Source organism: Bombina bombina, chromosome 2, assembly GCF_027579735.1.
Source record: "Bombina bombina isolate aBomBom1 chromosome 2, aBomBom1.pri, whole genome shotgun sequence".
Lineage (NCBI taxonomy): Eukaryota > Metazoa > Chordata > Amphibia > Anura > Bombinatoridae > Bombina > Bombina bombina.
In genome coordinates, this window is record NC_069500.1 from 795,846,143 (window position 1) to 795,873,642 (window position 27,500).

The 27,500-nt window shown below is 41.6% G+C and overlaps 1 protein-coding gene across 1 annotated transcript in view; it reads right to left on the reverse strand.

Moving 5' to 3' along the window:
- UPF1 (UPF1 RNA helicase and ATPase) overlaps window positions 1–27,500 on the reverse strand; it is a 526,107-nt gene that overhangs the window by 446,550 nt on the left and 52,057 nt on the right. The window contains 3 exon segments of the mRNA XM_053700065.1: window positions 2,982–3,080; window positions 20,175–20,259; window positions 20,338–20,499. Coding sequence (XP_053556040.1) covers window positions 2,982–3,080; window positions 20,175–20,259; window positions 20,338–20,499 — 346 coding nt within the window.

Genomic DNA, 27,500 nt, shown 5'->3' on the forward strand with positions numbered 1-27,500 from the left:
CTGGCTTCTCCCATTCCTATGAAATAATTTCCATCACAGTCTGGGACAGGAAAAACTTCCACAGAGGAAGGAACATCATAGTATAAGTTTACTAGACTTCTTAGGGTTGACGACAGAAGTATTGGAGTTGTCCAAAGTAGTCAATACCTCCTTTAAAAGTACATGAAGGTGTTCAAGCTTAAATCTGAAGTTTATTCTTCAGTATCAGATGAAGGAATAATACTCTCCGAATCTGAGATTTCACCCTCAGAGGCTACAGGCGTATCCTCCTCAGACTTATGAGGGAGGGCAACCTGCATAGCAGTAGGTAGAACAGAAGCCTTAATATCTGAATGTCTAATTTTCCAAAGTAGTCAATACCTCCTTTAAAAGTACATGAAGGTGTTCAAGCTTAAATCTGAAGTTTATTCTTCAGTATCAGATGAAGGAATAATACTCTCCGAATCTGAGATTTCACCCTCAGAGGCTACAGGCGTATCCTCCTCATCAGACTTATGAGGGAGGGCAACCTGCATAGCAGTAGGTAGAACAGAAGCCTTAATATCTGAATGTCTAATTTTCCTCTTGCGTTTTCCCAGCATAGGAAAAGCAGATAATGCTGCAGATACCGCAGAAGATACCTGTGCAGTAAAACCTGCAGGCAAATAAACTCCTCCAGGAGGCGGAGAGGAACTGCAGGGCACTTTATGTGACGCCATAGAGGCTTGGGACGTTTGAGGAGAAAGCTGTGGTATTGCCTGAAGTGTCCTAGCTAAGCATGCAGCACAGAATTGCATAAGCAAAAGAATTTGTACCTCAAGGCATAACAAGCATTTGTCAAAAGACAGTCTTTGTCCATGTCCATAATACTAAATAAAAAATTCCACAAATTGTAGATTTTTTTTTTTTAAATACACTGTCACTTTAAAAGTTTTTAATACCACAGCCGCTTAACGTTATGCAAAAATTCTTTAAAATAAACCAATCAGGCCCCCTACACCTCAGACAGGCTGAGGTGCCTTACCGTAACACTTATACAATTTGTCTGCCAGAAATCTCTAAAACGACCATATAGTACATCGACACTGAAGAGGTTGAAATTCAATGACGCTGCTCTGCTCAGTGATTATCCGACAGCAGAGAGAAGTCACATGACCAAGAGAGAGAGGAAACTACGCAGCAAGAAAAAGGTGCGCGTTTCCCTCTGCCTTCAACAACGGAGCTTAATTTACACAAATGCTCAAGCAGTCTGTAAGTTAGCCTGTTCTAGCTAAGCAAGCAAAGAAAACCAACTGCCAAATTGCAAGTTTATACATAAATCCCTGTATAAAACATAAGCCACAAAAATACTAGAAGTATTTCAACAAGATTAGCCCAAAGAGGAAAAACGTCCCAATAAAGGGGAAGATTAACCCCTAGTCTCAACATACATAATGTGCCTGCCCACTGCCAAAGAAAATCCTGTAAAAAGGATTTTAAAAATCTCCCCATCTACTGCATATGACATTCTTCTGAAGTGCAAGTCTCCAAGACCTAGAAGACAAAAGCACTTACCTGCAGTCTAGCTGTCGGGAACACAGCTTACAAGGCGTGGAAGGACACATACTCTTTACAGAGACCTGTAGAAAAAGAAAGAATAGAGTAACCAACTCTGGCTTTTAGTACCATGGGAAGCAATGTGTTAGGAAGTTGTGAGGTAGTCCTTGCTTTGTTTCCTAACTGTTCACCAAAAATGGGCCGGCATCTAAACTTACATTCTTGCTTTTTAAATAAAGATAGCAAGAGAATGAAGACATTTTGATAATAGGAGTAAATTAGAAAGTTGCTTAAAATTGCATGCTCTATCTGAATCACGAAAGAAAATGTGGGTTCAGTGTCCCTTTAACACTCTTTGCCTCCTCCTGCTGGCCAGGAGTGATATTCCCACTAGTAATTGAATGATGTAGTGGACTCTCTATAGATAGATAGATATTAATAAAAGGATCTCTCTAACATTGGTTAATTTGTTAACACAAGATCAAGGTGTTCATGTGATTACAAATGTTGGCATCCGTATAGTAAGGGAATGTCATTTTTCTTAGGTGATCACTCCGGTAATGCTGTTTACCGCGGTGATCATTTAGCTAATATACTTAAATTGATATTTGTTTTTAAAAAACAGGGACTAATTTATTTTAGGGAAATCTATTTTGGGGGTCTTTAGGCAATTTTGATCTTTATGTGCCGTTAAAGACCCCCTTTTTTTTAAAAATACTGTTTAAAAATAATTTTTAAAATTTACTACACTTTAAAGTCATACACTATTGGAAAGGTGAGGCGAATACTTTTCTAACGGTGGGTCTTGGGGGTCTGTAGCTGCTTAGATGCTCAAGATACGGGCATCTATGCAGCATGCCCCCATCTCTCCATAACTGTCAATTGACAGTTGTAAATAAAGTTGTGTGAGGACGTCATCACGACCCGTGTGAAGCCCGGAGCCTGCTCTTCAATATAGGGGCAAGATCAAACGGGTGGAAGGAGACTTCAGGCCCCCGTCAAGGTTAGCGAGTCCTCGTGACGGCATGGAGCCGTCGTCAGCACCTGAAGGGGAAACTTGGCAAAGGCTTAAGCAGTGCTTTTCAAAAGAACTGCATAAAAAATGCTTTTAAAGCATTATTTTGTTAGAAGAATCAACATTGTTTTGCAGTCCACAAACACCCTTGAAAAGCTTCAATTTATGAAGGTTGAGCACATCAACACGTGGCCAACACCAGCCAGTAGGTTGGAGCCATTACAAGGATGCTATTCAGATAGAGGGAGCTGCTGTGCCCTTTAGACACAACATGGAGAGAAGTGCATGGGATGGCCAGGAATAGGATCATAAATATCTTGGAGGATGATGTTGGATGTGTATTCAACCAATTCCATAGATGCATTTTTGTGGCAATTATAAGTCACTGCAAGTACACAAAGCAGAAAAAGAATTTAAAAAAGAAAAAAAAAAAAAAAAAAAAAAAGGATACTGTCTGGGACTTTGATAACGTGCCCAATTCCCTTCCACAGAGGTGCCAAGTCTCCTTTGTATCTAAGGCATATCTCATCTCCTTGCATTAGACGCATATCTGGAAGAAAAAGAAAATAGTTTTCTGGAGTGCTAAGCATCTGGTTTTACTACATTGGCTACATTTAGGTGTCCTAAGTATACATGTAGAAATTAGCACCTAAACTATGCATTTCCATGTGCAACAGCCCTAAAAAATCTCCCAATTTCTTTTAGTCCTTTCTATCCAATACATTGTTATCTCAGCCTTTAGTCTTAACTATAGTACTTTCCAAGGGAAACTAAAGAATCACAGCTAACTCCTATTGGCCCTATTTTGCAATGTGAAAGACAAATACTATGTATGTGCATTTGGATCCATCATGATGAAGTAAGCAGCCGTTCGTTCCCTTCGGATATTTTTGAAGCCGGATTTATTCCTGTAAAAGATCCCCCATTCCAAAATCTGAATTTGCTTAGATCCTCACGAAGGATCCAAATGCACATCCCTAATACATACAAGCACACGTGTATTGTGTGCTCAGAATAACGAGATTTTAATTTTGACTTTAGTGGTCCTTTAACCATGTATTTAAACCACTTCCATGAGGGCTAAACAGCTACCAGGAGACTTATGTAATAAAATTATTTAATTTGTTAAGCTTCACAATTGTATTAGGCCTTTCACTGACATTTAAAGGGAAACTACAAAGCAAAATAATAATAAAAAAAACAAAAAACGAAATGTATGCTTACCTGATAAATGTATTTCTAGATACGGTGAGTCCACGGAATCATCAGTTACTGTTGGGAATATCACTCCTGGCCAGCAGGAGGAGGCAAAGAGCACCACAGCAAAGCTGTGAAGTATCACTTCCCTTCCCACTATCCCCAGTCATTCGACCAAAGGAAAAAGGAGAGAAAATAAATAACACAAGGTGTAGTGGTGCCTGAGGTTTATATAAAACAAACAAAAAAAAAAACTTAAAACAAAGGGTGGGCCGTGTATTCACCGTATCTAGAAATAAATTTATCAGGTAAGAAAAAATTTCATTTTCTTTCTATAGATAAAGTGAGTCCACAGAATCATCAATTACTGTTGGGAACCAGCTAGGAGGACACTGATGATTAGGGAGGGACAAGACAAGTAACCTAAACAGAAGGCACCACTGCTTGCAAAACCTCTCTCCCAAAAAAGCCTCTGCCGAAGCAAAAGTATCAAATTTATAAAATTTTGAAAAAGTGTGCAAAGACGACCAAGTCACAGCCTTGCAAATCTGCTCCATAGAGGCCTCATTCTTGAAGGACCAAGAAGAAGAAAGAGACCTAGTAGAATGAGCTGTTATTCTCTCAGGAGGCTGCTGTCCAGAGATCTCATATGCAAAACGATAATACTTCTCAACCAGAGAGAAAGAGAAGTAGCCGTAGCTTTCCGATCCTTACGTTTACCAGAAAAAAAAAAAAAAACAATGCAGAAGACTGTCGAAAATCCTTGGTCGCCTGCAAATAAAATTTAAGAGCACACACCACATCTAGGTTGTGCAACAAACGTTTCTTCCGAGGAGGATTAGGACAGAGAAAAGGAACAACAATTTCCTGATTAATATTTCTATCCGAAACAACCTTAGGAAGGAAACCAAACTTGTTACGAAGAACAGCCTTATCTGTATGAAATATGAGATAAGGAGACTCACACTGCAAAGCTGAGAGTTGAGAAACCCTCCGAGCAGAAGCGATAGCAATAAGAAACAAAACCTTCCAAGATAACTTAATATCTATGGAAAGCATAGGCTCAAACGGAGCCTGTTGCAAAACTTTGAGAACGAGATTAAGACTCCAAGGTGGAGCAACAGATTTAAACACAGGCCTGATTCTGACCAAGGCCTGACAAAAGGATTGTACATCTGGCACGTCCGCCAGATGCTTGTGCAACAAAATAGAGCAGAAATCTGACTATTCAGGGTACTGACAGACAAACCCTTCTCCAGGCCTTCCTGGAGAAAGGACAAAATTCTTGGGATCCTGACCCTACTCCAAGAGTATCCCTTAGACTCGCACCAATAAAGATATTTACGCCATATCTTGTGGTAAATCTTTCTAGTGAAAGGCTTACGAGCCTGAATCATGGTCTCAATGACCGATTCAGAAAAGCAACGCTTAGCCAAAATCAAGCATTCAATCTCCAAGCAGTCAGCTACATAGAAACGAGATTTGAATGACTAAAGAGCCCCTAAAGTAGAAGGTCCTTCCTCAGAGGTAGTCTCCTCAGAGGAAGAGACAACATTTTCACTAGATCTGCATACCAGATCCTGCGAGTCCACTATTTGGAATCACTGACACTCTCTCCTGCTTGACCTGAGCAATGACTCGTGGAAGGAGCGCAAACAGAAGGAAACAGATATGCCAACCTGAAGTTCCAAGGAACTGCCACAGCATCTATCAGAAAGGCCTGAGGATCTCTTGACCTCGAACTGTACTTTGGGAGCTTGGCATTCTGACTGGGCTTTCAAGAAGGCTTGGACTGATCCTGCTTGGTGGAGGAGGGGGAAGACTTACCTCTGAAGTTAGGAAAGGAATGAAAATTACTCTGACGTCCTTTCGATTTGTTCTTATCTTATCGAGGCAGAAAAGGTCCTTTACCACCCATGATATTGGAAATTATCTCTGCCAAACCCGGCCCAAACGAGGTCTTTCCCTTGTAAGGAATCACCAAAAGCTTTGATTTAGAAGAAACATCTGCTGACCATGATTTCAGCCATAGCTACGTGCCAAAATTGCGAAACCAGATATTTTGGCTCCCAACTTAGAGACCTACAAAGAAGCGTCAGTGATAAAGGAATTGGCTAACTTGAGAGAGCCTTTATTCTATATCTCCTCCAAAGGAGTTTCTGCTTGGAGGGACTCAGACAAAGCGTCAAATCAATAAGCTGCCGCACTTGTCACAGTAGCAATACACACCGCCGGTTGCCATTGTAAACCTTAAAGAATATACATTTCTTTAAGAAAGCCTCTAGCTTCTTGTCTATAGGGTCTTTGAAAGAATAACAATCCTCAATAGGAATAGTAGTTCTCTTGGCCAGTGTAGAAATTGCCCCTTCCACCTTGAACAGTTTGCCACGACTCCTTAATAGAGTCAGCCACCGGAAACATCTTCTTAAAAAGACTGCAGATGAAGAAAAAGGAATTCCAGGTCTCTCCTATTCCCAGGAATTAATTTCCATCAAAATAACATAATTTATGTAAGAACTTACCTGATAAATTCATTTCTTTCATATTAGCAAGAGTCCATGAGCTAGTGACGTATGGGATATACATTCCTACCAGGAGGGGCAAAGTTTCCCAAACCTTAAAATGCCTATAAATACACCCCTCACCACACCCACAATTCAGTTTAACGAATAGCCAAGAAGTGGGGTGATAAGAAAAAAGTGCGAAAGCATATAAAATAAGGAATTGGAATAATTGTGCTTTATACAAAAAAATCAAAACCACCACAAAAAAGGGCGGGCCTCATGGACTCTTGCTAATATGAAAGAAATGAATTTATCAGGTAAGTTCTTACATAAATTATGTTTTCTTTCATGTAATTAGCAAGAGTCCATGAGCTAGTGACGTATGGGATAATGATTACCCAAGATGTGGATCTTTCCACGCAAGAGTCACTAGAGAGGGAGGGATAAAATAAAGACAGCCAATTCCTGCTGAAAATAATACACACCCAGAATAAAATTTTAATGGAAAAACATAAGCAGAAGATTCAAACTGAAACCACTGCCTGAAGTACGTTTCTACCAAAAACTGCTTCAGAAGAAGAAAACACATCAAAATGGTAGAATTTAGTAAAAGTATGCAAAGAGGACCAAGTTGCTGCTTTGCAAATCTGATCAACCGAAGCTTCATTCCTAAACGCCCAGGAAGTAGAAACTGACCTAGTAGAATGAGCTGTAATCCTTTGAGGCGGAGTGTTACCCGACTCAACATAGGCATGATGAAATAAAGATTTCAACCAAGATGCCAAAGAAATGGCAGAAGCTTTCTGGCCTTTTCTAGAACCGGAAAAGATGACAAATAGACTAGAAGTCTTTCGGAAAGACTTAGTAGCTTTAACATAATATTACAAAGCTCTAACAGCATCCAAAGAATGCAATGATTTCTCCTTAGAATTCATAGGATTAGGACATAATGAAGGAACCACAATTTCTCTACTAATGTTGTTAGAATTCACAACCTTAGGAAAAAATTCAAAAGAAGTTCACAGCACCGCCTTATCCTGATGCAAAATCAGAAAAGGAGACTCAAAAAAAAAAGAGTAGATAATTCAGACTCTTCTGGCAGAAGAGATGGCCAAAAGAAACAAAACTTTCCAAGAAAGTAATATAACGACCAAAGAATGCATGGGTTCAAAAGGAGGAGCTTGAAGAGCCCCCAGAACCAAAATCAAACTCCAAGGAGGATAAATTGACTTAATGACAGGTTTTATACGAACCAAAGGTTGTACAAAACAATGAATATCAGGAAGATTAGCAATCCTTCTGTGAAAAAGAACAGAAGGAGCAGAGATTTGTCTGTCAAGGAACTTGCGAACAAACCTTTATCTAAACCATCCTGAAGAAACTGTAAAATTCTCGGTATTCAAAAGAATGCCAAGAAAAAAGATGAGAAAGACACTAAGAAATATAAGTCTTCCAGACTCTATAATATATCTCTCTAGATACAGATTTACGAGCCTGTCACATAGTATCAATCACAGAGTCAGAGAAACCTCTTTGACCAAGAATCAAGCGTTCAAACACCTTACCTTAAAATTAAGGTTTTGAGATCCTGATGGAAAAAAGAACCTTGAGACAGAAAGACTGGTCTTAACGGAAGAGTCCACAGCTGGCAAGAGGCCATCCGGACAAGATCCGCATACCAAAACCTGTGAGGCCATGCTGGAGCTACCAGCAGGACAAACCAGCATTCCTTTAGAATATTGGAGAATACCCTTGGAAGAAGAACTAGAGGCGGAAAGATATAGGCAGGATGACACTTGAAAGGAAGAGATAATGCATCCACTGCCTCCGCCCGAGGATCCCGGGATCCGGACAGATACCAGGGAAGTTTCTTGTTTAGATGAGAAGCCATCAGATCTATTTCTGGGAGATCCCACATTTGAACAATCTGAGGAAATACCTCTGGGTGAAGAGACCATTCGCCCAGGTGCAACGTTTGGCGACTGAGATAATCCGCTTTCCAATTGTCCATACCTGGGATATGAACCGCAGAGATTAGACAGGAGCTGGATTCCGCCCAAACCAAAATTCGAGATACTTCTTTCATAGCCAGAGGACTGTGAGTCCCTCCTTGATGATTGATGTATGCCACAGTTGTGACATTGTCTATCTGAAAACAATGAACAACTCTCTCTTCAGAAGAAGCCAAGACTGAAGAGCTCTGAAAATTGCACGGAGTTCCAAAATATTGATCGGAAATCTCACCTCCTGAGATTCCCAAACCCCTTGTGCCGTCAGATACCCCCACACAGCTCCCCAACCTGTAAGACTTGCATCTGTTGAGATTATAGTCCAGGTCGGAAGAACAAAGAAACCCCCTGAACTAAACGATGGTGATCTGTCCACCATGTCAGAGAGTGTCGTATAATCGGTTTAAAGATATTAATTGAGATATCTTTGAGTAATCCCTGCACCATTGGTTCAGCATACAGAGCTGAAGAGGTCGCATGTGAAAACGAGCAAAGGAGATCGCATCTGATGCGGCAGTCCTAAGACCTAAAATTTCCATGCATAAGGCTACCAAAGGGAATGATTGTGACTGAAGGTTTTGACAAGCTGATATCAATGATAAACTTCTCTTGACTGACAAGGACAGAGTCATAGACACTGAATCTATCTAGAAACCTAAAAAGGTTACCCTTGTCTGAGGAATCAATGAACTGATTGGTAAATTGATCCTCCAACCATGAACTTGAAGAAACAACACAAGTCGATTCGTATGAGATTCTTTGAAAATGAGAAGACTGAGCAAGTACCAAGATATCGTCCAAATAAGGAAATACCAAAACCCTGTTCTCTGATTACAGAAAGAAGGGCACCGAGAACCTTTGAAAAAAATTCTTGGAACTGAGGCTAGGCCAAACGGTAGAGCCACAAAAACATAATTTATGCTTACCTGATAAATTTATTTCTCTTGTAGTGTATCCAGTCCACGGATCATCCATTACTTATGGGATATTAACTCCTCCCCAACAGGAAGTGCAAGAGGATTCACCCAGCAGAGCTGCTATATAGCTCCTCCCCTAACTGCCATTACCAGTCATTCGACCGAAAACATGCAGAGAAAGGAAAACCATAGGGTGCAGTGGTGACTGTAGTTTAATGGAAAAATTACCTGCCTTAAAGTGACAGGGCGGGCCGTGGACTGGATACACTACAAGAGAAATAAATTTATCAGGTAAGCATAAATTATGTTTTCTCTTGTTAAGTGTATCCAGTCCACGGATCATCCATTACTTATGGGATACCAATACCAAAGCTAAAGTACACGGATGACGGGAGGGACAGGCAGGCTCTTTATACGGAAGGAACCACTGCCTGAAGAACCTTTCTCCCAAAAACAGCCTCCGAAGAAGCAAAAGTGTCAAATTTGTAAAATTTGGAAAAAGTATGAAGAGAAGACCAAGTTGCAGCCTTGCAAATCTGTTCAACAGAAGCCTCATTCTTAAAGGCCCAAGTGGAAGCCACAGCTCTAGTAGAATGTGCTGTAATTCTTTCAGGAGGCTGCTGTCCAGCAGTCTCATAGGCTAACCGTATTATGCTACGAAGCCAAAAGGAGAGAGAGGTAGCCTAAGCTTTTTGACCTCTCCTCTGACCAGAATAAACGACAAACAGGGAAGACGTTTGTCGAAAATCCTTAGTTGCCTGTAGATAAAATTTCAGGGCACGGACTACATCTAGATTGTGTAGCAGACGTTCCTTTTTCGAAGAAGGATTAGGACACAAAGATGGAACCACAATCTCTTGATTGATATTCCTGTTAGTGACCACCTTAGGTAGGAACCCAGGTTTAGTACGCAGAACTACCTTGTCTGAATGAAAAATCAGATAAGGAGAATCACAATGTAAGGCAGATATCTCAGAGACTCTTCGAGCCGAGGAAATCGCCATTAAAAACAGAACTTTCCAAGATAACAACTTGATATCAATGGAATGAAGGGGTTCAAACGGAACCCCCTGTAAAACATTAAGAACTAAGTTCAAACTCCATGGTGGAGCAAGAGTTTTAAACACAGGCTTGATCCTAGCTAAAGCCTGACAAAAAGCTTGAACGTCCGGAACTTCTGACAGACGTTTGTGTAAAAGAATGGACAGAGCTGAAATCTGTCCCTTTAAGGAACTAGCGGATAAACCCTTTTCTAAACCTTCTTGTAGAAAAGACAATATCCTCGGAATCCTAACCTTACTCCATGAGTAACTCTTGGATTCGCACCAATATAAGTATTTGCGCCATATCTTATGGTAAATCTTTCTGGTAACAGGCTTCCTAGCCTGTATTAAGGTATCAATAACTGACTCAGAAAAACCACGTTTTGATAAAATCAAGCGTTCAATTTCCAAGCAGTCAGCTTCAGAGAAATTAGATTGATGTTTGAAGGGACCCTGGATCAGAAGGTCCTGTTTCAGAGGTAGCGACCAAGGTGGACAGGATGACATGTCCACTAGATCTGCATACCAAGTCCTGCGTGGCCATGCAGGCGCTATTAGAATCACTGATGCTCTCTCCTGTTTGATTCTGGCAATCAATCGAGGAAGCATCCCATCCCGAAGGTCCAAGGTGCTGTCAAAGCATCTATCAGAACCGCTCCCGGATCCCTGGATCTGGACCCGTAACGAGGAAGCTTGGCGTTCTGTCGAGACGCCATGAGATCTATCTCTGGTTTGCCCCAACGTCGAAGTATTTGGGCAAAGACCTCCGGATGAAGTTCCCACTCCCCCGGATGAAAAGTCTGACTACTTAAGAAATCCGCCTCCCAGTTCTCCACTCCCGGGATGTGGATTGCTGACAGGTGGCAAGAGTGAGACTCTGCCCAGCGAATTATCTTTGATACTTCCATCATTGCTAGGGAGCTTCTTGTCCCTCCCTGATGGTTGATGTAAGCTACAGTCGTGATGTTGTCCGACTGAAACCTGATGAACCCCCGAGTGGTTAACTGGGGCCAAGCCAGAAGGGCATTGAGAACTGCTCTCAATTCCAGAATGTTTATTGGTAGGAGACTCTCCTCCTGATTCCATTGTCCCTGAGCCTTCAGAGAATTCCAGACAGCGCCCCAACCTAGTAGGCTGGCGTCTGTTGTTACAATTGTCCAGTCCGGCCTGCTGAATGGCATCCCCCTGGACAGATGTGGCCGAGAAAGCCACCATAGAAGAGAATTTCTGGTCTCTTGATCCAGATTCAGAGTAGGGGACAAGTCTGAGTAATCCCCATTCCACTGACTTAGCATGCACAATTGCAGCGGTCTGAGATGTAGGCATGCAAAGGGTACTATGTCCATTGCTGCTACCATTAAGCCGATCACCTCCATGCATTGAGCTACTGACGGGTGTTGAATGGAATGAAGGACACGGCATGCATTTTGAAGCTTTGTTAACCTGTCTTCTGTCAGGTAAATCTTCATTTCTACAGAATCTATAAGAGTCCCCAAGAAGGGAACTCTTGTGAGTGGAAAGAGAGAACTCTTCTTTTCGTTCACCTTCCATCCATGCGACCTTAGAAATGCCAGTACTAACTCTGTATGAGACTTGGCAGTTTGAAAGCTTGAAGCTTGTATCAGAATGTCGTCTAGGTACGGAGCTACCGCAATTCCTCGCGGTCTTAGTACCGCCAGAAGAGCACCCAGAACCTTTGTGAAGATTCTCGGAGCCGTAGCCAATCCGAATGGAAGAGCTACAAACTGGTAATGCCTGTCTAGAAAGGCAAACCTTAGATACCGGTAATGATCTTTGTGAATCGGTATGTGAAGGTAAGCATCCTTTAAATCCACTGTGGTCATGTACTGACCCTTTTGGATCATGGGTAAAATTGTCCGAATAGTCTCCATTTTGAACGATGGAACTCTTAGGAATTTGTTTAGGATCTTTAAATCCAGGATTGGCCTGAAAGTTCCCTCTTTTTTGGGAACCACAAACAGATTTGAGTAAAACCCTTGTCCCTGTTCCGACCGTGGAACTGGATGGATTACTCCCATTAATAAAAGCTCTTGTACGCAGCGTAGAAACGCCTCTTTCTTTATTTGGTTTGTTGACAACCTTGACAGATGAAATCTCTCTCTTGGGGGAGAGTATTTGAAGTCCAGAAGGTATCCCTGAGATATTATCTCTAGCGCCCAAGGATCCTGGACATCTCTTGCCCAAGCCTGGGCGAAGAGAGAAAGTCTGCCCCCCACTAGATCCGTTCCCGGATCGGGGGCCCTCAATTCATGCTGTTTTAGGGGCACCAGCAGGTTTCCTGGCCTGCTTGCCCTTGTTCCAGGACTGGTTAGGTCTCCAGCCTCGTCTGTAGCGAGCAACAGATCCTTCTTGTTTTGGAGCAGAGGAAGTTGATGCTGCTCCTGCTTTGAAATTCCGAAAGGAACGAAAATTAGATTGTCTAGCCTTAGGTTTGGCTCTGTCTTGAGGCAGGGCATGGCCTTTACCTCCTGTAATGTCAGCGATAATTTCTTTCAATCCGGGCCCGAATAAGGTCTGCCCTTTGAAAGGTATATTAAGAAATTTAGACTTAGAAGTAACGTCAGCTGACCAGGATTTTAGCCACAGTGCTCTGCGCGCCTGAATGGCGAATCCGGAATTCTTAGCCGTAAGCTTAGTTAAATGTACTACGGCATCTGAAATAAATGAGTTAGCTAACTTAAGAGCTTTAAGCCTGTGTGTAATCTCATCTAATGGAGCTGATTCAAGTGTCCCTTCCAGAGACTCAAACCAAAATGCTGCTGCAGCCGTGACAGGCGCAATGCATGCAAGGGGTTGCAATATAAAACCTTGTTGAACAAACATTTTCTTAAGGTAACCCTCTAACTTTTTATCCATTGGATCTGAAAAGGCACAGCTATCCTCCACCGGGATAGTGGTACGCTTAGCTAAAGTAGAAACTGCTCCCTCCACCTTAGGGATCGTTTGCCATAAGTCCCGTGTGGTGGTGTCTATTGGAAACATCTTTCTAAATATCGGAGGGGGCGAGAACGGCACACCGGGTCTATCCCACTCCTTAGTAACAATTTCAGTAAGTCTCTTAGGTATAGGAAAAACGTCAGTACTCGACGGTACCGCAAAATATTTATCCAACCTACACATTTTTTCTGGTATTGCAACTGTGTTACAATCATTCAGAGCCGCTAACACCTCCCCTAGTAATACACAGAGGTTTTCCAGCTTAGATTTAAAATTTGAAATATCTGAATCCAATCTGTTTGGATCAGAACCGTCAGCCGCAGAATGAAGCTCTCCGTCCTCATGTTCTGCAAGTTGTGACGCAGTATCTGACATGGCCCTAACATTATCAGCGCACTCTGTTCTCACCCCAGAGTGATCACACTTACCTCTTAGTTCTGGTAATTTAGCCAAAACTTCAGTCATAACAGTAGCCATATCCTGTAATGTGATTTGTAATGGCCGCCCAGATGTACTCGGCGCCACAATATCACGCACCCCCCGAGCGGGAGATGCAGGTACTGACACGTGAGGCGAGTTAGTCGGCATAACTCTCCCCTCGTTGTTTGGTGAAATGTGTTCAATTTGTACAGATTGACTTTTATTTAAAGTAGCATCAATACAGTTAGTACATAAATTTCTATTGGGCTCCACTTTGGCATTAGCACATATAGCACAGATGTCTTCCTCTGAATCAGACATGTTTAACACACTAGCAAATAAACTAGCAACTTGGAAATACTTTTCAAGTAATTTACTATAATATGAAAACGTACTGTGCCTATAAGAAGCACAGAAAGAGTTATGACAGTTGAAAGTTAATAAACTGAAAGGTTATAGCATCAAATCTTTGTAAAAAACACAATTTTAGCAAAGGCTTGTTCCCATTAGCGAAGGATAACTAACCCTGATAGCAGAAAAAAAAGTTACAGAAATAAACGTTTTTTATCACAGTCAACTACAATCTCACAGCTCTGCTGTGAATGATTACCTCCCTCAAAACAAGTTTTGAAGACCCCTGAGTTCTGTAGAGATGAACCGGATCATGCAGGAAATACAATGAGCTTCTGACTGAATTTTTTGACCTCCCCCTCACACACAACAGTGAGAGAGATCAGTAAACTGTCATAAATTAAATAAAACAACTGCCAAGTGGAAAAAATAATGCCCAAAACATTTTATTCACCCAGTACCTCAGAAAATGAAACGATTTTACATGCCAGCAAAAAACGTTTAACATAAATTAAGTGTTATTAAAGAGCCTGTTGCCAGTCCCTGCAAATTAGGCTAAAGTCTTATGCACACAGTATAATTCCAGTGAAGTGCCATTCCCCAGAATACTGAAGTGTAAAATATACATACATGACAGCCTGATACCAGTTGCTGCTACTGCATTTAAGGCCGAGTTTACATTATATCGGTATGGCAGAATTTTCTCATCAATTCCATTGTCAGAAAATAATAAGCTGCTACATACCTCTTTGCAGATTAATCTGCCCGCTGTCCCCTAATCTGAAGTTTACCTCTCCTCAGATGGCCGAGAAACAGCAATATGATCTTAACTACGCCGGCTAAAATCATAGTAAAAACTCAGGTAGATTCTTCTTCAAATTCTACCAGAGAAGGAATAACACACTCCGGTGCTATTATAAAATAACAAACTTTTGATTGAAGGTATAAAACTAAATATAATCACCATAGTCCTCTCACACATCCTATCTAGTCGTTGGGTGCAAGAGAATGACTGGTAATGGCAGTTAGGGGAGGAGCTATATAGCAGCTCTGCTGGGTGAATCCTCTTGCACTTCCTGTTGGGGAGGAGTTAATATCCCATAAGTAATGGATGATCCGTGGACTGGATACACTTAACAAGAGAAACTGGTAATGCTTGTCTAAAAAGAGAATCTCACACTAAAAGTGATCTGGATGAATCGGAATATGCAGATACGCATCCTGTAAATCTATTGTAGACATATAATGCCCTTGCTAAACAAAAGGCAGGATAGTCCTACAGTAACCATCTTGAATGTTGGTATCCTTACATAACTATTCAATATTGATAGATCCGAAACTGGTCTGAAGGAATTGACCTTCTTTGGTACAATGAAGAGATAAAATAAAACCCCAGCCCCTGTTCCAGAACTGGAACTGTCATAATTACTCCAGCCAACTCTAGGGGCTCCATGTACTAAGAGGCGGGCGGACAGCTTCTTAACTCGCAAAGCTGTCCGCCCGCCTCCGCTACACACGGGCAGCGGATCTATTGATCCGCTTGCCCGTATGTATCATTACACACTCAGCGGAGTGTGTAATGCCCGCCCCTTCAGTCGCGCGACCAATCACGCGACTGAAGGGGCTGTCAATCACCGAGAGCGAGCGAGCTCTCGGTGATTCTGCTTCGCCACCTAAGAGGTGGCGTAGGGTGTAGGAAGCAGCGGTCTAATGACCGCTGCTTCTTACATTGCGGGAAGCAGGCTCGCATATGCGAACCTGCCCCGCAAAGGCTCCGGAGCAGCTTTCGCTGCTTCGTACATGGAGCCCTAGATCTGAAACACATTTCAGAAATGCTGAGCCTTTGCTGTGATAACTGGGACACGGGAAAGAAAAAAATCTCTTAGCAGGAGGCCTTAACTTGAAGCCAATTCTGTACCTTTCTGAAACAATGTTCTGAAAACAGAGATTGAGAACGGAATTGAACCAAATTTCTTTGAAGAAAACGTAATCTGCCCCATACCAGCTGAGCTGGAATAAGGGCCGCACCTTCATGGGTACTTAGGAGCTGGCTATAGGTTTCTATAAGGCTTGGATATATTCCAAACTGGAAATAGTTTCCAAACTGATACCGCTCCTGAGGATGAAGGATCAGGCTTTTGTTCCTTGTTGTGAGGAAAGGAACAAAAATGATTATTAGACCTAAATTTACCTTAGATTTTTTATCCTTTGGTAAAAAAGTTCCCTTCCTTCCAGAAACAGTAGAGATAATAATTTATTACCCTGGAAAGAAAGGGAAAGCAAAGTTGACTTAGAAGACATATCAGCATTCCAAGTTTAATCCATAAAGCTTTTCTAGCTAAAATAGCTAGAGAAATATACCTGACATCAACTCTAATGATATCAAAAGATGGTATCACCAATAAAATTATTAGCATGTTATAGAATAATAATAATGCTATAAAATTATGATCTGTTACTTGTTGCGCTAAAGCTTCTAAACAAAAAGTTGAAGCTGCAGCAACATCCGCTAAAAATATAGCAGGTCTAAGAAGATTACCTGAACATAAGTAAGCTTTTCTTAGAAAGGATTCAATTTTCCTATCTAAAGGATCCTTAAATGAAGTACTATCTGCCGCAGGAATAGTAGTACATTTAGCAGGAGTAGAGACAGCCCCATAACCTTAGGGATTTTGTCCCAAAAAACTCTAATCTGTCAGATGGCACGGGATATAATTGCTTAAACGTTTATAAGGAGTAAAAGAATTACCCAAATTATTCCATTCCCTGGAAATTACTTCAGAAATAGCATCAGGGAGATTAAACACTTCTGGAATAACTACAGGAGATTTAAACGTTTAGATTTAGTATCAAGAGGACCAGAATCCTCTATTTCTAATGCAATTAATACTTCTTTAAATAAAGAATGAATAAATTCCATCTTGAACAAATACAAAGATTTATCAGCATCAACCTGAGACAGAAACCTCTGAACCAGAAGAACCATTATCAGTATCAGAATGATGATGTTCATTTAAAAATTCATCTGAAAAAAGAGAAGTTTTAAAAGACTTTTATGTAAACTAGAAGGAGAAATAACAGACATAGCCTTCTTAATGGATTTAAAAAATAAAATCTCTTATGTTATCAGGAACACTGAAAATTAAATGTTGACGGAACAGCAACAGGTAATGTAACAGTACTAAAGGAAATTTTATCTGCATTAATAAGTTTGTCATGACATGCAATACAAACAACAGCTGGAGAAACAGATACCAAAAATTTATAGCAGATACACTTAGCTTGGTAGCTCCAGCACCGGGCAGTGATTTTCCTGAAGTATCTTCTGACTCAGTTGCAACGTGGAACATCTTGCAATATGTAATAGAAAAAACAACATATAAAGCAAAATTGATCAAATTCCTTAAATGACAGTTTCAGGAATGGGAAAAATGCCAGTGAACAAGCTTCTAGCAACCAGAAGCAATAAATAATGAGACTTAAATAATGTGGAGACAAAAGCGACGCCCATATTTTTTTAGCGCCAAATAAGACGCCCACATTTTTTTGGCGCCTAAATGCTTTTGGCGCCAAAAATGACGCCACATCCGGAACGCCGCAAAGGAACATCAAAAAAATTACGCAACTTCTGGCGACACGTATGACGCCGGAAACAGAAAAGATTTTTTGCGCCAAAAAAGTCCGCGCCAAGAATGACGCAATAAAATGAAGCATTTTCAGCCCCCGCGAGCCTAACAGCCCACAGGGAAAAAGTCAAATTTTTTAAGGTAAGAAAAAATGAATAATTCAAATGCATTATCCCAAATATGAAACTGACTGTCTGAAAAAAAAGGAATGTTGAACATCCTGAGTCAAGGCAAATAAATGTTTGAATACATATATTTAGAACTTTATAAAAAAGTGCCCAACCATAGCTTTAGAGTGTCACAGAAAATAAGACTTACTTACCCCAGGACACTCATCTACATGTTTGTAGAAAGCCAAACCAGTACTGAAACGAAAATCAGCAGAGGTAATGGTATATATATCGATCTGAAAAGGGAGGTAAGAGATGAATCTCCACGACCGATAACAGAGAACCTATGAAATAGACCCCGTAGAAGGAGATCATTGAATTCAAATAGGCAATACTCTCCTCACATCCCTCTGACATTCACTGCACGCTGAGAGGAAAACCGGGCCCCAACTTGCTGCGGAGCGCATATCAACGTAGAATCTAGCACAAACTTACTTCACCACCTCCATAGGAGGCAAAGTTTGTAAAACTGAATTGTGGGTGTGGTGAGGGGTGTATTTATAGGCATTTTAAGGTTTGGGAAACTTTGCCCCTCCTGGTAGGAATTTATATCCCATACGTCACTAGCTCATGGACTCTTGCTAATTACATGAAAGAAATCTATTTAACTTGTTAGATTTCTTAGGGTTCACCACAACAGGAGTATCGGAGTTGTCCAAAGTAGCCAAAACCTTCTTTAATAAAACACGATGTTCAAGCTTGAACCTCAAGGAAACCACTTCAACATCAGGAGGAATTATACTATCCGTATCTGAGATTTCACCCTCAGAGACTACAGAAGTATCCTCTTCAGACATGTGTGAAAGAGCCACTTGGTTAGCCTGTACTGGATCAGAAACCTTACTATCGGATTCTTTAATTTTCCTCATACGCCTCCCCTGAAGCATGGGTATGGCAGCTAGCGCCTCAGATACCGCTGAGGATACCTGGGCAGCAATTTCAGCCTTCAAATAAACTCTGCCAGGAGCTTGTGAGGAATCGCAGGGCACTGCATGTGACGCCAAAAAAGTTTGGGATGCTTGAGGAGAAGGCTGTGGCATAGCTTGAACAGCCTCAACCTGAGAGAATGATGGCTCAGAAACAAGTCTATCTTTATACATTAAAGTTCTTTCAATACAAGAAGAACAAAAAGGCAAAGGAGGTTCAACTTGGGAATCCAAGCAAAGCTTGCACTCAATGGAAGGCATAGACTCTTGGTCCATATTGCCAGCAACTTGCACACGAAGACAAAAAAACACAAACTCCCCCCCCCCCTTTTATCCCTGATACTGTCTCTTTAAATTTTGCATCCCAAGTAAAAATTTCCTTAACTGTCCAACAAAATCTTTTACTGTTTAACGGACAGAAATTTCTACTGTCCCTTAAAAAGGTTAAATAAAGTTGATAAGCTCAAAAGGCAAACAACCTTAAAAATTGCTTTAGCAAATATCCCCCAAAACCTCCTACGCAACCTCTACACCATAGCGCTGAGGCGCTTACCTGCCCCTCACTGCACACTCAACAGAAGGAAGGCAGATGGGAAAGAAAACTGAGCAGATCCGTTGTATCGGTGTGGAAGAAAATACTGTAGGCTGCGACAGAGGGGAAAGCGTGCGCTCTTATTAGACACACAGCCGAAAAAGAAGACCCGCCTCTCCTGTGACATCAGAGGAGCACCCATCGGCCATAATAAGCATGTTAAAGAAAAACCACAGCGCTAAAAATATGTCCCCTGAAAATAAACTGAGCAACCAATAATTCTCTCTCTCAATAAACACCACTCAGTCCCCTGCTAACTGCCCATAACATCCTGAGCCTCAGAGATGGTAAAGACCCATAAGGGGCACAATATAAAACTGCTGTAGTGCCAAGGTCTTCTATGAGAAAATAAAATGGCACCCCAACTCTTGACTGTCCGGCAGGAGGACAGCTCACTTGGCATGAGAGGAAGCCACTCCTCACAGAGACCTGGAAAAAGAAGAGAGTAAACATACTCTGGCTTTCTATGTGAGGGCAGCAATTTAAGAAAACACAGTGGGGCCCACCCCACAAGTTCCTAACTGCTTGAAAGCTACCACAGCCCTACTGAAGAGGCCAACGTGGAGTACAGCTATACCCAACTGTCAGGAAAGATCAGAGCAAACTTGCTCATGCTTTCAAAAAAATAAAATCTTGATAGAGGAAATTCTTTGACACCTAAACTTCACCTCCTTGCACTGAAGGCAAAGAGAATGACTGGGGATAGTGGGAAGGGAAGTTATACTTAACAGCTTTGCTGTGGTGCTCTTTGCGCCAGGAGTGATATTCCCAACAGTAATGGATGATTCCGTGGACTCACCGTATCGTAAGAAAGAAAGAAAAAGGATCAGGATTATTTTATTTTTATTCCGTTTTAACACTTGGCATCTAATAAAATGGAAGAAAGGGGGGGAGGGGGGAAAAAGGTAAAAGTTACTGAATTGTAAGTTACCAGAATCTGTTTTTGGCAACGTGAAGTATGCAATTCTCTTCTTGTTAAGGCCAAGGTCCCATCGCACAGTTATGTTGTCTTGAGTCTAAAACAATAAAAAAGGTTTAGATAATGATCTGTAGTTAATGAACTCACAAGCCAAGACACAGCACATGTATATCACCTGCGACTCCTTCAGCTTCTTGTCATAATCGGCCTCAAGCTTAACCAGGGGTCCAAATATATTTTGGTACTGATAGGCATCTTCATATCTAAGCAATACGTGTTGAGGTTCTTCATCAACTCCAGGTTTTTCCAGATCCTCTAAAGTTGCAGAAGGATTTTCCTAGAATGAAAGGATTAACCAGACATATTATATCATATCAATCTATCTATCTCTCCTTTAATAGTAATCAAAGATAAAATTAACACACATTGATTTTCTGGCAATTTTAGCAGGAAAAGAAGCAGTCATTTTATAAAAATCCCTCAACTCCTTATGCCTTGGTATGTCTGCTCATCCCTATGAGATTTACATTATTTTTTTATCATTTAACCCCTTCACTACCAAGAATTTCAGAGAAAAACTTGCCTAAAATACAGGAGAATTTTTAGCATTACCTTTCTTTCATGCAACCATTTCGCCACCAAATGTGAGGGAAGGAAATAAAAACATGTATTACACTAAATTTATGCTTATTAGAAAGTCTCCCAAACCGTGTATAGAAGCAGAAAGTGTTAAAAGTGGCGGCGCTGTCTCGCCTTCAGGGAACCTAGCTGCCCACGTCCTCTGAGTCAACCTTGTTGCTTTCACCTCCAAAATAAAGGAGCGTACAATAGTGTAGCAGATTTCAGACAATGTGGTAGGCGCACAAACTGGTTATACTCACAGGATTGCAGTTAAAATAAGCCTGTCTTTAGGTGCAGTTTCAGGTTTTATTTAAAATACAGCATTTCAGCTAAAAGAAGCCTTTATCAAGAGCATAACGTTAAAACAATTTCTGGAACAAAACCCTGTCCCGTGATGAAAAAACAAACAAAAAAAACACACCACATAAACACAACAGGGGACGGGGAAAAAAGGAATTCCTCTTTTCCCAAAAGTCTTCAAAAGCAGCAAGGACCTCCTGCAACAGCAACCGAAGGTGCTCCAGCTAAAATTAACCTCCTCTGGATCTACTGAACTAGGACTTGTGTCTCATCTACAGACTACGAAATATCTCCATCAGATCCACCAATGATCTTCAGATAAATGAGAAAGAGCAACTAATGCAGACTTAGCGGAGTCAGAACTCATAATGAGAAATGCCTAAATATTCTCTTCCTTACCGTAGATAAAGGAAATGCTGACAATACTGCAGAATTATTAGGGCAGCAAAATCACCAGGCAAACAAATACCCCCAGGGACCTGATAAAGAGAACCACAGGGCAATGCCTGTGACATAGATAAGGCTTGGCACAATTGAGAAAAATGAGGCATGTTACGGACAACCTTGTCTTGAGAGATAACTGGCTCAGAAAAGGATTCTTATTCCTCTATAATAAAGTCTTATTTAAAAATGAGTACAAAAATGCGAGGGAGGAACAAGAGGAACCTCAAAGCAAAATATTAAACAGATAAAAACATGTATTACACGAGTTAGACAATTTATAGAGTCCAAGATAAAAAGGAAAAACTAATACCCTTTAGAATAATTAGACCGAGCCTAATCTCAATGGAGGTAATAGATTAAAAATAAAAACAGCAATAATTTGTGATTGTTATGCAGAATTTATTTTTCCCCTGAACCTCTATAACCTCAATACTGAGGAAAACTCACCCTCCGGATCAGAGATGAAGACATTTTAAAAACCGGAACTCCAAAATCGGTGCAGGCAAAACAGTGACACTATCGTCTATTCAGTATAGCAGTCTCCACAAAGACGATGATCAATATCGCCAGACAGCAGGAGACCTCTATTAAACAGACATCACAAGCTAGGCTGTTAATACATCCCTTAAGTTCCGCTCTTCTAACCGCATGTATAAGACTGAAGCAGAATAGTGGAAGGTCACGTGTGCCTGAACTGAACAAGAGAAATGGAAATAGAAACGGTGCGTATACGGGCTACTCCTCCGGTCTGATATGACCGTAACTGCACAGAAAAAACACTCTATAAGGATATCGGGCTTATCAAAGGGAACTGGAATAAGTGTTACTCCTCCCATCCCTATGCCAGTCTCTCAAAAGCCTCCAAAAGGGGATCCTATTAACCCCTTATACCCACAGTGCCTTATCTACATAATAAAAGTACATGTCACTGCCCATGATAAATCCCTGAGAAAGGGTAAAAAAAAAATATATATATATGCTTACCTGATAAATTTCTTTCTTGACACGGTGAGTCCTCGGATCATCAATTATTGTTTGGAATATCACTCCTGGCCAGCAGGAAGCAGCAAAGAGCACCACAGCAAAGCTGTTAAGTATCACTTCCCTACCCACAACCCCCAGTCATTCGACCAAGGAAAGGAGAGAAAGGAAGCAACACAAGGTGCAGAGGTGCCTGAGGTTTATATAACAAAAACTGTCTGAAAAAAACCAGAGCGGGCCGTGGACTCACCATGTCAAGAAATAAATAAATCGGGTAAGCATAAATTTTGTTTTCTTTCTAATGACACAGTAAGTCCACGTATCATTATCAATTACACACCACACCTTTCTTCCAAAGGAAGCCTCAGCAGAAGCAACATATCAAAATTTATAAAAAGGAGGACCAAGTTGCAGTCCTGCAAACTTGTTCAACAGAAACTTCATGCTTGAAAAACCCAGAAAGAACCAGCCCTCATGGAATGAGCCGTGACTCTCTCAGGAGGTTGAAGGCCAGCAGTGTCATAGGTCAAACGATAAAACTCTTCAGCCAGAGCGAATGAAAATGAGCCGTAGTTCTCCGACCTTTGCGTTTTCCAGAGAACCCGACAAAACAGAAGACTAGCGGAAGACCTAGCGGAAGACCTTAGTCGCCTGCAAGAAGACTATCTGCGTACGCACCCCAACTAGTTTGTGGAACAAACCGGGTACACCTATTTCCTGACCAGAATTCCTATTTGAAACAACTTTAGGAAGGGAAACTTAGTACGCAGAGCCACTTTATTTGATAAAAGATAAGGGGACCATACTGCAATGCTGAGAGTTCAGAGACTCTTAGTAGAAACAAAACCTTACAAGATAACATCTTAATATCTAAGCAATGTATAGGCTCAAAAAGGGCCTGATGCAAGGCTAAAAGAACAAGGTTAAGACTCCAAAGTGGAGCAACAGATTTAAAACAGGCCTGATGCTAACCCAGGCCTGACAAAAAGATTGGACTTCCAGCACATCCATGACACCTGAATAACAAAGAGAATAAGACAGATCTGACCCCTGAGGATACTGACCAAAAACCCCTTCTTCAAGCTTCCCTGGAGAAAGACAGTTCCCAGGAATCCTGACCCAACTCCAAGAGAAATCCTTGGAGTCACACCAATAAGATATTTACGCTAAATCTTATGGAAAACTTTCTAGTAATTGGCATAAAAGCCTGAAACATGGTCTTTAAGACAGAGGCAGAAAAACCACGCTTAGACCAACTAAGCAATCAATGGCCAAGCAGTAAGCTTTAGAATTAACCGACTCTCTCCTGCTAGATACGATAACTTGTGAAAGGAGAGAAAAACGGAGGGATATGCAAGACTGATTCCTAAGAAAACAACCAGCAGAAAATTTATCAAGGCGGTCTGCAATCAAGACCATGAACTTAACCTCATAAGCTTGGCAGTCTGCTGAAACGGCAGAAGCCAATTCCAGAACCCCCCATTTTATGGTTTACCTGGAAGAAACCGCCGGAAGGAGAACCACTCGCCGGAGTGAATTATCAGTCTGATCAAAAATCCAATTGTTCACCCCTGAACAGAGGAGAACAGACAGCCATTGTGAGTTGCCACTGAACAATCAAATCACCTCCTACAAGACTAAGGAACTTCAAATTGCATCCTAGTAGATGATGTAAGTCAGAGAGATGAAAATGCCAATTTAATGACAACTAAGGCCAAACCATCAGAGTAAAGTAACTCGCCCTCATACATAAGAGGAACACACACATTTCCGAGATTAATAACTCCCATGCCTTCCAGGAATGTTTCCAGAAGCACGCACCCTGAGACAGGTACTCCTGGAAACCAGTACCGAAGGGAGTATATCAGCTAACGATCTCGATCTATCCTGAGACAGATCCGAACAGTCTCCATTTTAGAGAAACTAGCAAAAGGAATGATATCTATGGAAAAAATAATAGCAATTCCCACCCAACCATCTGGTTGCAAAACAACTAAGCTATCCACCGGACTACCAGAGATTGCTGATGGCCAGACAGAAGACAGCAAGGAGAACCAAAGGAAAAACTCCTCGTTTACCTGGTCCCAGATAAAGATCTTCAATTAGATAGAATCTATGAAGGTCCCCAATAAATCACCCTTGCAGATGGAGTAAAAGGAACTCTTCTCCAGAATCATTTCCCACCATAGGAAAGAATGAACAAGGTCTCTTGAAAAAGAGCTTGCTGGAAGGATGACACCTGATCATATTCCGAGACATAGAAATCCCTCTAGGATGACGAAACTCAGAAACTTAAGATATCTATCATGGGAACAAAAAAAAAAATACACACATCCGGGGGACTTCCGGGTGGCGGCCATCTTACTGGTCGCACTGAGCTTCAGCTCCTAGAGCCTTCTCCACAATTTAATACTTTTACCCAAGAGATCTGACATTATCCAACACAAAATAGTGGGGAGGCCTGTCGGTTGGCGAACTGACCTGAGAAATAGGGTTTTGGATTGCGGCTTATTTGCAGTCAGTACCGGACTATTCACTTGAGGTCTTCTCCTACCATTGAAGCCTCTACATCGTCCCTAAACCTAGCTGTGCTCCAAGTACACAGTTGTCGCTCTACATCTAAAGTGGGAACCTGCTACTATCACAATATAGCAATAAGCAGGGACTTTATCATTAAAACAGTACAACTCTACTACACCGGAGAGATGGAGGCTCTGGAAAAGTGGGAGAGTACAGTGACCTAGGCTACACATGACAGCTACCGGAGCCTAGAGAAGGAGCTCTGCAGGCTCCTCATATCTCCACGGAACACAAGAGGAATCCGCCTAACAACTCTAGACCCGCCAGCAACAGATGAGGGTGATCCCAAGTCTGACATACCTGGTTTGCAAAGTGCAATTAAGGCCATATAGAAGGCTTACCATGCCGATACATGTGGTAGCGCAGCAACGGAGGAGCAACCGCAGGTAGACGCCCTACCCAGCCCCTCTTCGGATCTCGATACAGGGGACGTGATGACTTCCCTATCTAACGAATCTGCCTCCATACCCACTCCGGTGGACTTGCCTTTCAGAAAAGGTACGCCAAGCCCAACTAGCCAGGGAAGTCAAATTTCAATAACTGGAGTTGTGCCAGCCTCTGCCTTGCCTTCAGATGGTGGAAATAGAGAAGGAAGCTCAGATGAGCTCATTGCTCGAACCCTGCAGACTGGGATTGTCTCGACAAGACAGACACTCTGGGCTGCTCTTATGACCGCACAGAGGCTAACTATTTTCCAATCCTCTGATCAGCAATACGCAGAATTCGCATCAGACAAGCGATGGCCCTGTTCTTGGTTGAACCGGCAGGGTCAGAACCAGCACTTCCCAAAATGACCAAATGTTGAAAACAGGGGTAGGTTAGAGTCTGTCTTTCCTTCATGAACGGATCTTCTAGTCTGGGACTCTGAACTCACTGTTCTGATTAAGGTAGACTATAGTATGCACCTGGAACTGCCCTGTTAGCCAGAATATAATAGAGAACCAAACTTAATAAAGCAAACGACACAGAATTTATTGATGCGGTCCGAAAGTTTATAATGGATCACAAGATCTAATGTCTACGACAGTTATATTTTGCTTTTTCTCCATCTCACACTCCTAGTTTAAAATATGCCTTAAACCATTCTGTTTACTTTTAGCCTACTTGGAGAAGTATTATTATATATACTTAGGATCAATAGTTCCTAGCATAGTCCTGTGTGGGTTTTATATACTCTATTGTGTCTACTCTAGGCAGCTCTAAAGGTAAACATGTAAACACAGTTAATTATACTTGGTATTTAATTGTGCACCGGGTACACATCCCATAACCCTGTAACATGCTCAGCCCTGGGTGCTCATGGGCACTCACAGGAAGCTGGGCTGTCCCCAGAGGCAGTTAACCCCAGACAGGTCTGGGTGCAAGAACCATAGGGAAATTACAAAACAAATAAATACAACACACAGAGAAAGTCCAGCACTCACTTACAAGCTCTCAGCTAAGATTTAAAAGCAAAAATGGAAAAGTTGGAAAAAAAAATAAAAAATAAAAAAAGGAAAAAAATAAATAAATAAAAACATACATCCCTCAGGTCTATGTTCGCTATGAACAGACCCTTCTTGTGCCAAAGGAAAATGGATACTACTTTAAAGGTCAGAACCTGATGAGGAATACCCAGATCTCGTTCCCAGACTGGAACAATCACTCCCAGAGATAAAGATCTTGAACCCAGTTCAAGGAGAACCTCCTCCTTGCACTAGAGGCAAAGTGAATGACTGGGGTTTGTGGGTAGGGAAGTGATACTTCACAGCTTTGCTGTGGTGTTCTTTGCCGCCTCCTGCTGGCCAGGAGTGATATTCCCAAAAGTAACTGATGATGATCCGTGTTCTCACCGTGTCATTAGAAATAAATCACTAAGACCCACCAGGGAGCCTTGAACACCCAGAGATCTGTATGTGTCCTGTCACAGAGACATTAACCTCTGAATGTGCCGACCTTCCACCTAGAATCTGGTTGCAGGGAAGGAGCCACTTATACGTGTGATGGATTACCCATATCTATCAGAGACCTGAAGAAAAAGAAAGAGCAGAGTAACCAACCCTGGCTTTCTATAAAGGGGTTGCAATAATGTTAGAACTCAAGTAAGGACTACATCACCACTCTCTAACTGGTAATAGCCAAAATTACTCTTATTAAAGAGATGAACATGGACACAGCATAGCACCCAATCCTTGCTTGCAGGGAAAAGTACCCATTAAAGGATTAAAATCTTCAGACACCAACTTTGCACATCCTCCCTTGACAGAGGCAAAGAGAATGACTGGGGGTTATGGGTAAAAGAAGTTACACTTAACAGCTTTGCTGGGGTGGTCTTTGCCTCCTCCTGCTGGTCAGTTGAATATCCCACTAGTAATTGTAATGACGGTGTGGACTCTCCATGAAATGAGAAAAAGCGAGAGAAAAAGAGAAAGA